At 36.1% G+C, this 12,663-nt stretch overlaps 1 protein-coding gene across 12 annotated transcripts; it reads right to left on the reverse strand.

The window, feature by feature from the left end:
- Window positions 1-631: 631 nt before the first annotated feature.
- LOC148847679 (E3 ubiquitin-protein ligase RHF2A-like) lies at window positions 632-9,334 on the reverse strand. 12 transcript variants are annotated; one of them, XM_088949434.1, is made up of 11 exons: window positions 8,825-9,334; window positions 8,352-8,752; window positions 8,122-8,259; window positions 7,923-7,969; window positions 3,822-3,884; window positions 3,620-3,728; window positions 3,127-3,521; window positions 2,911-3,018; window positions 2,361-2,730; window positions 1,289-1,380; window positions 632-935 (listed from the first exon to the last, which is right to left on the reverse strand). In XM_088949434.1, exons 3-9 carry the CDS (start codon window positions 8,248-8,250, stop codon window positions 2,415-2,417), a joined length of 1,167 nt encoding a protein of 388 aa, XP_088805560.1. In that variant the 5' UTR covers window positions 8,251-8,259; window positions 8,352-8,752; window positions 8,825-9,334; the 3' UTR covers window positions 632-935; window positions 1,289-1,380; window positions 2,361-2,414. The 12 variants fall into 12 exon arrangements, with proteins under 12 accessions (XP_088805560.1, XP_088805562.1, XP_088805559.1 ...); XM_088949436.1 differs by lacking the exon at window positions 1,289-1,380 and having other exon boundaries at window positions 2,911-3,015; XM_088949433.1 differs by lacking the exon at window positions 1,289-1,380.
- Between the last annotated feature and the right edge of the window lie 3,329 nt (window positions 9,335-12,663).

The raw sequence follows: 12,663 nt of genomic DNA on the forward strand, positions 1-12,663 counted from the left end.
TTGCGACAGGTGTTTTCTCTAAATAGCTAAGATATGCTCATTTGATCTCATCTTCTTTTTTTAATTTTTTTCTATATTTTAAAATTTGTATTGTAATATCAAATTCTATATAGTAGTTGTTAGGTGCTCATTATTTTGATTATAGCATTGTTATTTTAGCGTTTAGATCTCATAAGAATAATCTTGGAAGGATTTGAACATACAATTAGCATTTATTAGACCATTATACATTAAATAAGTCATGTATAATTACATAAAAAATACAATTATTTGTTTTTTCATGTTTTTTATTATTTATGAACTATGCCCATAATTTTTAATTTTTTAATTTGAGGCTTACGCCTCACCTTTTTGGCAGCCAACGACCCCGCATCTGCCTTTTAAAATCTTGACTAAATTACATATGTATTTCTCCAGCAAGTTAACCTGACGCTATGTTTGGTTTGATGGAAAAGGTAGGGAAACTCATACAAAGTTTCTAAAGGTTTTTTTTTTTTTGATAAATAAGATTTGTAAAGGTTTTCCTACCTTTCCCTACTTTTTTCCTTCAAACCAAACAGTGTAAGCGTACTTTCCAAGACAAAAAATGGAATGAAGTAATTGCATTTAGTTATCCAATAACTACTTCGGATTTTCTAGAAGCATCTTTTGAAATTATTTACTCTCCAAAAGCAGTCAATTTCCAACTGTCCCTGAGTCAAAATTAGCAAAATATATCCAAGGGTAGGTTCGAACTATTTAACAAATTTACAAAAAATATGCATTTGTAGGCTTGTCCAAAGTAGGAGCTTTTTTCTTTTTCTGCTTTCTTTTTATTTACTATAACCACAAATGCTCTTTCAGTATGTGAATACATTACATACTAGCCTGAACTGAGCAAGTGCATTATGTCGATGGAGCAGGAGCATCGCATATCTAGGAAAATGGAGTAAAGCCTGAAAAATTATAAAAAAAAAATGTTTTAAAGGGAAATCTAAGTTTTTCACAAATCAAGAAAACAAAAATAGAGATTTAACACAACTAGTTAATATGATTAACAATGCAACCATGAACAAAACTCCCCGACTCAAAGTTCTCTATATCATTAACTAGGCCAATAAAATTTTGGCACCCACTACTGGTGCCAACAAAAGACAGGCCTTAGAAAATGAATAACCAGAGACGAAGTGCTAAAAATCAGCAAATAAACCCAAATAACTGAACTCTACAATGTTCCACAAGTTTCTCCCTACAGTTTCTTGCATCTGAAAGAGAAGATTATAGCAAGTCTCCAAGTTGTAAAAGGCACCTGGATTCTGATTGGCAAGTTTCTGAACAACATAGTGGAATCACATGTCTATGCAAATACATATTTTCAGAAAACAAAAGTGAAAGCATTGTCTGCAAGAAAGTACAACAATTGAAGCTTAATTAAATAAGAAATTGCTTAAGGTGTAAGAAGACTCAATTTGGTAAATTTTGTTTAAAGTTGTAATACAAATCAAGAGTCATGAATAAACCTATTAGTTGACTGACAAAATTATATAAAACAAATATGTTTGGCACACATTAACCAACTATTGAAGAAGGTATTTTCTGCATGGTAGTATAAACCGGTGGTCCTGTTGGGACTCTTAACGTAAATTGAAATGCATGCCATCAAGAACCAAGGCAATGGTGCATTCCTCTTAGGGATCTTACCATTTCCGCAAGTTGAGAGCCACCCTTTTTTTTGATAGGTGAGAGACACCCCTGCTTAATTGTGAAAACACTGTGTTGTAAATATAGAAGGGGGAGAATGGAACGCTCAGTATTTTGAATCTTCCCTCCAAAACACTAATAAATACAAACTGAGTCAACAATGAAAAATGAAACATGGCACCGAGGGTTGTAAGGACGGGAGAAAAGAAAAGAGAGAAAAAAGAAAGCTCATATGTAGCACCAAACTAGGAGTAGCTCATGACATCAAGCACCAGAAGTGCCAGTTTCACTTGCTAAGAAACAAATGCACAGGAAAAAACAGGTAACATACAACTTATAGAAAAAAAAACAAAGAAACAAAAAAAAAAAAAAAGGATAAGGTTAATGGAAAATGACAGGTATAGCAATTGAGGATAAACATGTTTAAGAAGATTAAAAAGCTAGGTAATGTAACAATCACAAGACAAACTGAAAGCAAAGAAACAAAAACAAAAAAAAGGGATAAGTTTAATGGAAAATGACAGGTATAGCAATTGAGGATAAACATGTTTAAGAAGATTAAAAAGCTAGGTATTATAACAATCACAAGACAAACTGAAAATCAAAGTCAAAACAATTCAGCTAAGAAAACAAAGAAAATGTACTGAGAAATGTCAAAAACACCAATATCAAAGACTCACCTTCATAGATGGAGTGCTTCGGTAATATGCCATGTTGAAATAATGTAGGACAACTTAATGCGAACCTGAACTTGCAGCACAGTAAGTTGATGTATTGCTGTCATTCAAAGGACTGCTACCACGGGTGTTTTCTGCAATACTCTGGTTATTGGGCTCTGTGACAGATGAACCCTCTAAGTTATTTGGTATAGAAGCTGTGGTGGCTCTGCTATTTTGTCTGGTTTCCAGGCGTTCCATCATACTTGATACTCTAGCAATTCCTGCATTTACTTCTCTCTTAACTTCAGTACTGAGATCTGCCATGGATGTGCTCCTAGAGAAAAACCTCTCCCTCCAACCTCTTGTGCTCTTTGAAATAGAGTCTTTGTATCTTAAATAAACAAAGTAGTATCATATAATGTTCCATAACCAACTATAAAGCAAATGGGAACCACCCAAAAAAGCATATCAAACAAAACATAGAATAGGATATCTTTCAGTGGATGGAGCAGGGTATTTTCTATGAAGATTTTTTTTTTCTTTTGATCACATTTTTCAGTATGAATTATACCTCATTGACACTGCATTGAATCGAGATTTTAAAGACTCTGAAAATGATTGGAATTCTGAAGGTCCTGATCTGTCTTGGTTTACTGGAGAAGAGTGACCAGCAGAACTTCTATATGAAAATGATCAATAGAACAATGTTTTAGATATAAAGTGAAAATAAAAATTTGAACAGCTGAGACGAGCAAGTTGAGAATCAAGTTGTTAATGAAAAAAATACCGATTGTTAAAGGATAATCCAGATCGACTGGATCCAAGAGTGGTAGATCCAGATGCTGATGAAGGAATTTGCCCATCTTGTACAGGAGATAATTCTGGAGTTTGATTAGATGGTTGTTCCCCTATGACTGTAAGAGGAGCAGAAGGACTAGCAACAGTAATTGCAGGAGCCTGCTCATTTTCCCCTCCCCTCTGAGCTAGAGAAGCAGTAACGGCACCAGCAGGTGGACTGGGATGAGTAGAGAACACCAAGAACTGTGGTCGACCCTGACCACTGGCCCTACTGCGCTGTCCTTCCCTTCGGGCAATATGATGAGCTCTCCCCATAGCAGCAGCAGCAGCCAAGTGCTGTATTATACGTTCTTCAAGTTCAGCACCATTTGAACCTACTGGTAACTGCATTAACAGGAAAATAGAAAATCAAATCAGAAAAATAGGACAGGAAAATAGAAGCATGATTCCAGGCTTCCAGCTAGTAAAGATGCAGCACCGACATGCTGTAATTCAAAATCTCCTAGGGTGGGATGATGAAATATCGTGGCATTTCGTGGTGGATTAAACCTAAAGGTCCTCTCCCGTTCTACTGCCTCAAGCAGTTCTTGACTACACAACAAAGACGGCAAATAGTTCCCATCAAAACCACTGGTTGTAAAATAATTAATTAGAAATGAAAACATTGAATTGAATGAGATGAACCTGGTTGGATCCTTAAGAGTGATGGGTTGCCAACACATGGGACACTGCGAGCTTCTCTGACACCTACAAGAAAAATGAAGCGAACTTTCAATTTCTTTCCCTTTTCTTCTAATCAGTAGTTTGCAAGGACTCTTCTAAACGGACAGAATACCAAAATTGGACATAAGGAGACAGCACAAATTTTCTCATTTTACACCATGTTCTTTTTCTCATTGTTCTTCACTGAATAAAATATTTTTTTGATAGGTAATAGAAATTTTATTAATTAAAAATCACAAATCAAAGGATACACAGAACAAACTCCCCACAATGAGGCCCAAGGTGTAGCCTCTAAACTGAATTCAATATTTTGACACCAAAAACAGATTAAATTCTACCTTTACCCCTATCACCCAATGTTGGTGAATATAAGATTGTTATATCCACTTACGCGCTATCACCCAATGTTGGTCTCAGCTATCTAGGATCTTAGGAGGGGTGGAGTGGATATAAACCTAACCCGTGTCATTTTTTGCACAAAGTGGCTACTCCCTTATTGTCTAACCCATATAATGCTTATTATTGAATGGAAACAATTAACTTCTGCATTATCAAAATCTAGCACTAAGCCCAGATTATATAAAATCAGATGTTTCCGTACCTATTTGCATTCAGATTTAACAGAAAATTGTAGTAAATGCCTTGGAAAACCCAACACTGTCCAGGCTACATAGCAGGGACAATACAAAACAGCCACAGGCTGGAGGCTGAGCATACAAAAGCACAAAAAATGAAAGAAGTGATTACAAATGAGCCCCAGGACCTGGCTTCCCCAAATAAACCCTTGTCTACTTATGCCAGATCTTGCCAAGCTATCAGCTAGGGTTTTATCCATCCTAGGAAACCAGTTAAACAAGCAGTTCAATCTACTTCTCAAGGATTTGGCTTCCCTTACCAAAGCTCTAAACCTCCAAGGAGATTCTGCTTTGGAGCTTATACAAGTAAATAACAACTTGGCAATCTCCTTCAATAATCGCATAATGCAATCTCCTGTGTAGCTTAATATTATGGATCCTCTTTCATCTTACCACTCCTTCCACTCCAGACTAGAGGGTTACCTAAACAACACCCATCAATAGTAAGTTTGAGTCTTCCGACCTCAAGGGTATGCCAAATAATCAACCTTGTTGACTTTCCAAGTTTTTTTTTTTTTGGATAGATAGTGACTTTCCAAGTTATTCACTAAGAATAATGTGCCAACCTCAAGATATGATGATCCAAATAAAGTGGATTAGAAGATCTGCAAACAGTATGGCCGATGGTTTTGCCAAACAAGGAATTCAGAGACAACCCATGTTTTTTTTTTTGAAAGGTAAAAAGAAAATTTTATTAAAAATAAAAGACCAGGTCAAATACAAGCACCTTCCAGGTGTTAAGATAACACCCGTCCAACATACATCAAAAAACAAGATCAAGAGCACAAAAATAAGAGGAAACAAAGTAAAGCCCCCAAACACAGCATCTTAATCATCTCCTTCAAACAGATCATCTTGCTCATCTCAATCCTTCTCCTATACCACCGATTTCTCGACCTGTCTCTCCCGTAACCCCCTAACCTTCCAAACATTCAGAGACAATCCATGTTCTGGGATGTTTTGTAAATAGTGGGATAGTTCTTCTTGGGCTTCTTGTTTCTGCCCACAACTTCTTGTTGTATATGTTCTTTTTAATCTAATGAATCAATTTTTGTGTTTCTGATAAAAAAATAATAATAACTTTCCAACCTCTAAGGTCATCCATCCTTACACCAGAAAACTCTTCACATACTAAAATCCAATGTGCAACTCTTTAATCAGCTCAGTTAGATTTTCCATATCAAGTTCATCCCCCAAACACCCCACAACATTTATACTATGCCAATAACAACTTCATTCTTTTGGTTTCTCATTCCAAAATATCTTGAGAGAACAGTTCAATAGTATTCTGTGGAGCAACCCAACTTCTAACAAATAAAGATAAGAAATGACTCCAAATTCAGCTAGAGTAAATAACAAGAAAGAAAAAGATGGTTAGAACTTTCTCCACTAAAAGCACACATTGTGGGGATAAGAACCATGGATTTCTTTGCCTTTGGAGTCTATCACACATGCTAATGATTTAAAGAGAGGTAGGGGAGGACCAATCAACAAAACTAGAAGGGGCTTTTCAGCTTTCAGCCAGTGTTCTACCAACATCATCGTCAATGCAACAACATTTCAAACTAGCAGCCTAAACAAGCATCAATAATTTGGCCTGCTGTCTGGACCAAATCGGATATTTCTACTACCAGTGATGAAGAAAAAATTGAATGCCTATTTAAAATACATGAGGAAACTGGAAACCATTGACAAGGCTGATATTTTCATAAAAGTTATTTACCAGTTTGCTTAATTCTGCAACTCCATGCTTATTACGCTGTGTATAGATATATTAAAGAAACCGTATAAATTAATATTGTTTTGAACCTTTGCATTAATTATAAAAAACTATATATGTAAGGACTCAGAGTACAAGGAATACCAAGATATTTTATTAAACAATGGTCACCAAGAGTAGCAAACAAAAACAAGCTTCATTTACTCCTCATAAAAAGAGAAATTTAAAACTCCTAGAAAATTAGGCAAATAGAATTCTCAACAGTGATTGTATAACCTATGCCAAATATTGGTATAATATTCCCTCAATTTTTGTTAGGGGAAAATGGTATGAAGCAGAGTAAAATTAATGAAGCCTCCCATTGTTCGTTTCATCAATTACAATAAATCATATCTTTGGCCTTTCCAATGGAAAAAGAGAGATTGGATGGAACCAATTTGCACCAAAGTCAGGAAGGAAAATAGCAACTCATCAATTCATGCTCTAGTCTACCAGACCATGAATAACAGACTTCATTGATAGTAGTTCAACAGGGGAAACTTCTTTTTTCTTGTTGATGGATAACTGAAATTTTCATTAAATAAATATAAAAAAGTGTGTATATTCCAGCACCGGAGCACCCCTGTGCTGAATGCCCTCTTTACATTGTGCCCTTACACCCCTGTTCTACTTCACAAATATGCTAGTCTATCAGAACATGAATAACAGACTTCATTATAGTAGTTCAACAGGGGAAACATCTTTCTTCTTTTGATGGATAACTGAATTTTTTATTAAATACACATTAAAGTGTGTATATTCCAGCACCCCTGTGCTGAATGCCCTCTTTACATTGTGCCCTTGCACCCCTGTTCTACTTCACGGATATGTTAGAGAAAATTTACAATTGACACATGAAAATCTAACTTCTAATTGCTCTTTGCTTGGCAAGTGAATCTGCTAAACAGTTTACAGATATTTTGACCCAACAAAATGACAGAAATGTAGCCTCTAATTCACCTGACAGTGTCTTTATCTCCATTATTATGTACCTGTATTCCCATACTCCCCTGTTTGTTAGACAGTGCATTACTACTTTTGAATTTCTTTCCACAATAATGTTCCAGAAATTCATGTTCCTCCCTAGCATTAATCTCTAAAGTACATCCATTAACTCCACCCTCAAAGAGTCACACACTCGTATCATCCCAACAACAAAGCAGTGATGTTTCCCATAACATCCCTATATGTAATGCTCCACTTATACCTGATGATCCTGGATTCCCCAGAGTGCAGCCAGCCAGTCATCAAAGTTCATCAGTTTCAGTTGATCTCAACTCAATGGCCTCTGTTGCTCCTAATTTAACTGACTTAAACTAGAAACGCAAAATGATGCCTAAATACATAGAATATGTGGAAATTGAGAAGGAAAAGGTCCGTTTTTCATCTTTGTTCTTTTCTTCTGGGGGCAATCAACAGTCTGATCAACCTAGATTGTAAGGAAAATACCAAAATCACTATATAAAAGCATTATAGGTGGAACAATTAAATTCAACAGCAAAAAGTCACAACTAAATTCTAGGAGACAGCAATCACAAGTGCACATCAAATAAGAAAAAATGAATTTCAGACACAGTCTGATGTGCCTGAAAAATTCTATCAGTTGCAAGCACAGGATGAAGAGGGGAGAGTAATTTTATATTTTTGAAGTAAACAGTCAGATTGTACCATTCGAGAATGCATTGAAGATGAAACTCATGCTTGCAGCTAGTGACCTGCACCAACAAAATCGATAAATCGAATAACAATTAATACTCAAGAAGGAAAAAGAAAATTGTGAAAAATAGAAGAGAGAAAAGTCCATGAATAAGGATTAAAGTATGGAGGTAAATGGATTTCACTGAAAAATGATAATCAAATTAGTTACAGTTGAAGGATTGCTGTCACAGAACGCATCAAGGCAAATACTGCAAGCGTCATCACAGGCATCCTGTATTCCCCCTTCCACGAAAGCAGCAGCGGATGTCAGACTCTCTACCTTCTTAGTCTCATCCATCGCTGAAACCTACAAAATCCCAGAACCCAAAATTAGGTCAGCTAAAGCCTTCCCCATTAAAGCAATGAAGTTTGACGAACACACTGGAAACAAATGAACACCTTCCATATTTTCAATCAAACTCGATCACCATAATCAACCAATAAATTTGCGATGCTGGAAACTTCAGTGAAACCCATTCCCAAATGCAACAAGATAGAAGCCCCTTTGCATAATTGCATCAAAATTCAATCTTCAAAATCAAAATCAACCGATTTTGCAAAATCCGAAGAACCAAATCTTTCCCATGTAGAATTTACAAAAGCACCCAGAATAACGAGAAGATCATAGATTAAAACACAACAACGATTCAGAATTCTTGTTCACGAAGGCGGAACCAACAGCAAGGAAAATCCCAAGTGTGCCAAAAAAAATAAAAACACGAATCAACAAGCAAAACCGGCACTCTGGGTCCGGGTGATGGGGGGAACCGAAAGCCAGATGGATCTCGAATCGAGAAAACCTGTAGAATGAAAAATAATAAAATAATAATAATAAAATAAAATTTGAAACATAAACACAATTCGGATTTTACCTCCATTGAAGCTGGTCTCGATCGGGGTTGAGGATTCGAGAAATCGCCCTTGAAATTCAAGACAGAGCTCGAATTCCAGAGAGAGATCGCTCGAGATCCATCATAGAGAGAGAGGGGGGGATGGGAGGAAACAGAGAGAGAGAGAGACCTATATTAGAGAGAACGAGAGACCAAGAGAGAGATAAGTAGAGATGACACGTCCGTCGCTTGGCACTGATAAAAAAAAACCGGAGCTCTCTCTCTCTGGCAAAGCCTCAAGCCCCTCAACAACATTAATATTTGCTTAGCACAAAAATAATAAAAAATAAAAATCTAATTACATCTCTAACTCTAACGAAACAGATCCGGGTTTCGTCTCCATTTTGACCCTTATTAATTTTAATAGAATATTTTGACCCTTATTAATTTTAATAGAATATTTTGACCCGTATTTGATGGTTTATTTTACTACTTGTCTTCCTCTCTCTCTCTCATCCCAAATTCTATGGTGATGATCATCATTGTCATGATATGGTGTAAATTAATCTTCACTCTTTTAAACCTAATTTCTTAGTAGAATCAAGTAGGGTTTCTCATTTGATTCCTTAACTATACAAAAAGTATAGGGCCCATCAGCCCTTTGACTAATTTATAACAAGAACGTTTTATTTATGAAATGCATGCAATATAGAGTTACATACATGGAATGTCAGCCCGATCCGGTCCGGTTCAATTGGTTCAACTGGGGTTTAGTTAGTAAAGCAGTTCGGCTCAATTATTATTTGCCTAGCATTTCTGCATTTGTTCCCTGCCTCCATTTGGGGTACATAGAATTCACAATAAGAATTTTATTTTTCTTTTTGTTTACAAAATGCATGTTATGGAGTAAGGGTGCATATGATGTTAAGTGAGGTCCTTATAGGTTTTATTCTCTAATATGCCCCTTCAAACGAAAGTTCATTGGGCTTGAAGTGTGAACAAGCATAGGCCCATTCATACCTTGTGCTGAAACTTAATTAATTATAATGGGGTGGCGAGGGTCGATCACTAGACCACTTGGTCAAAATTACTCTTATTAGGCATGTAAGCGGAGTGAATTCGAATTGAATCATGTTATAATCGAATCCGAATTCGATTTACAAAACTGATGATTCAAATTTGGTTTGATATTCGATGGGTACTCAAAAGTAAAAATTGAATTCAAATTCGACTTAGATAATCGAATATTCGATTAAATCGAATTCAATAGATTAAACCTAATTCTTGAAACCAAACAATTGAGCACTCTCATTCCCTTTGAATGAACTACAAAGAAAGGAGAAAATACCTTGCTTCATTTGTAACGATCTATGGAGACAAACCTTATACTATGAATGATGAAGATAGATGAAGAACAAGGGGAAAATAAAAAGAAAACAAAAAACTAATAAAACATAAATCAAATAATAAGTCTTCGATAACATAGAGAAAGCAAGACAGATGAGAGAGAGAGAGAGAGAGAAAAGAGAAATGTGAAAATATCTTGTTTCATTTTTAATGATCTATGGTGACAAGCCTGTCTCTATGAATGATGAAGACATACGAAGAACAAGGGAAAAAATAAAAAGAAAACAAAAACCTAATAAAATCTAGAACAAATAATAAGTCTTGGGTAACGTAGAGAAGGCAAGAGAGATGTGTGGGGGGGGGGAGAGAGAGAGAGAAGAGAGAGACTTTTACAATCTTTTCGTATGCTGTAGAATCAATGAACAATAGTTGCAACTGTGAATGTAACACTTTTGCTTCACCAATACATGACCTTCTTTGCCTTTAATATATGCTATTCATATTTTTGAAATCTCTTATGAAAAAACTAGTAAAACCATATGGTAGGGGAAGAAGATAGAAGGGAGGGAAATGGGGAACTTCGAAACTGGCTAAAGGTCGGAGATGAGATGGAGTAGGTACTAAAGTTAATTCTCCTTTTTTATATAATAATGTATCTAATATCAAAAAGTTAAGACACTTTGGCCGAGTTTTTAAGATATTTATTTTTCTTTTATTAAAAGTCATGACACTTATAAATCATATATTATATTATATTTATAATAATTAAATTTGAATAATTATGAATCGAATCAACGTATATTCGAATTCAATTCGATAATTTAATCGATACAAGATGTATATTCGAATTCGACTGTTCACACTATTCAAATTTGATTACTCCCGATACCGAATTTGATGAAGTACAAAATATGCCCACCAATAGATGAAGCATAGAATGTGCTCACTCCCTCATGTTTGATCAGTTTGCGGCATAGGTCAAGTTGTTATGCTGAGCTGTGAGGCCAAGCTGGGGGCTTGAGCTAAGAGCTGAAAGGAAAGAGAGGTTAAAGTGCCTGGGTAAGTCTTTACCTAGGAGGACACCTCGATGCTTAGTCAGTGAGTAGTTCTTATAGAGAGAGTGAGAGAGAGTGTGTGAGCTTATATGCGCATACCTTTTAGAGTGGCCCTGGAGTTTTTTTATAGCTACCAAAGGTCCAGGTGCTATTGGGCAACATCTCAAAGCTTCGTTCGGAGTTGTTTCCTAAATTCTGGGGTGTATTGGTCAGTTGATTGCTAGATCCGTGCAGTGGTCACAGGTCGCCTATTGGTCTTGAGGCGGTCAACTTTGTGGACCGTTCCCTGTGTTGCGGTTATAGCATTTATGGGGGCATTGCCCGCAGGACTGTTTTGGGTGAGCTGGGTCTGTCGGAGGGTTGAGCTCGCCCTAGCTTGGCCACGTACTAGATAATGACTACCACATGTCACTTTGGCGAGTTGCTCTGCTATGCTGGACGTTGTGGGTCGAGCTAGCTCTAGATCGACCATGTACCTGATGTTGACTGCCACGTGTTGAAATGGCGAGTTGTCTTGCTGAGTGGGATGCTGTGTTGTTGTCAGCATCCATGTTCCCACCGTCAAGTAGGTTGACCAAAATGCCCCTCATCAAAATTTGAATTCAAATTCAAATACTGTTGACACCCCTAGCTTTGATACCACCTCAAAGAACCATCCAACCTAAAAGCTTAAGCTGTTAAGTGAGGTCCTTGAATAAGTTTTGTCTCTAACAATATATATCCAAAAATCCTGCAATTAAGTTATTCCGGTAAATACGAATTAAGATAGGTCATTAAAAGCCAACTTAGTAAATATTAGCTCAATTGGGCCGAATCTTGTTCGCATCAAGACCACCAAAACTTAGACTGAATGTTTGATGGAACCAATAGATTCAAGATTTTCTGTTGTAATAGAGTTACTTGAGTAACAGATTGCAGAGCTGTGGTTCTACCCTCAAGTGAAGGAACTTTAGTTCAACCAATAATGAATTTATATACTTGGAACATATAATAACCAACCATTAGAGTGATTCCCATGCAATATTTATCTGTTGCACTGAATTATCTAGCTTGAAATAAATTTCAACTATATATATAATTTTCAAAACATTTGGTTATATTTAAATGACATAAATAATTCATTCTGAATCTCTCATGCCTTTGCTGTGATGAACTTTAGTTGAGCTCCAAAATTCTGAATTTAAGTGATATTGATACTATGTCCAGTGATTGTCGAAAGCACTTGAGCTTTCTATCTTTCAAACTATTCAAGTCCCTTTAAATTAGCTAATTGACAGTACAGTACTGTATTACAAATAGAAAACTAGACGAACAACAATACCATTATGGCTTTCAATTTATTATCTTTTGACCCTTGTTCTAGACCTCAGAACTCTTTATCTGCATCTAGTTTCTATAGCCCTTTATTCCACCAATATAGTAACTGACTTCCATCATTTCTTTTCTGAAACTTGAATATGGAAACCATTAGGGAGCGAT

This window comes from Nelumbo lutea, chromosome 6 (assembly GCF_056320005.1).
Source record: "Nelumbo lutea isolate HS-2025 chromosome 6, American lotus-T2T, whole genome shotgun sequence".
In the NCBI taxonomy this organism is placed as follows: Eukaryota; Viridiplantae; Streptophyta; class Magnoliopsida; order Proteales; family Nelumbonaceae; genus Nelumbo; species Nelumbo lutea.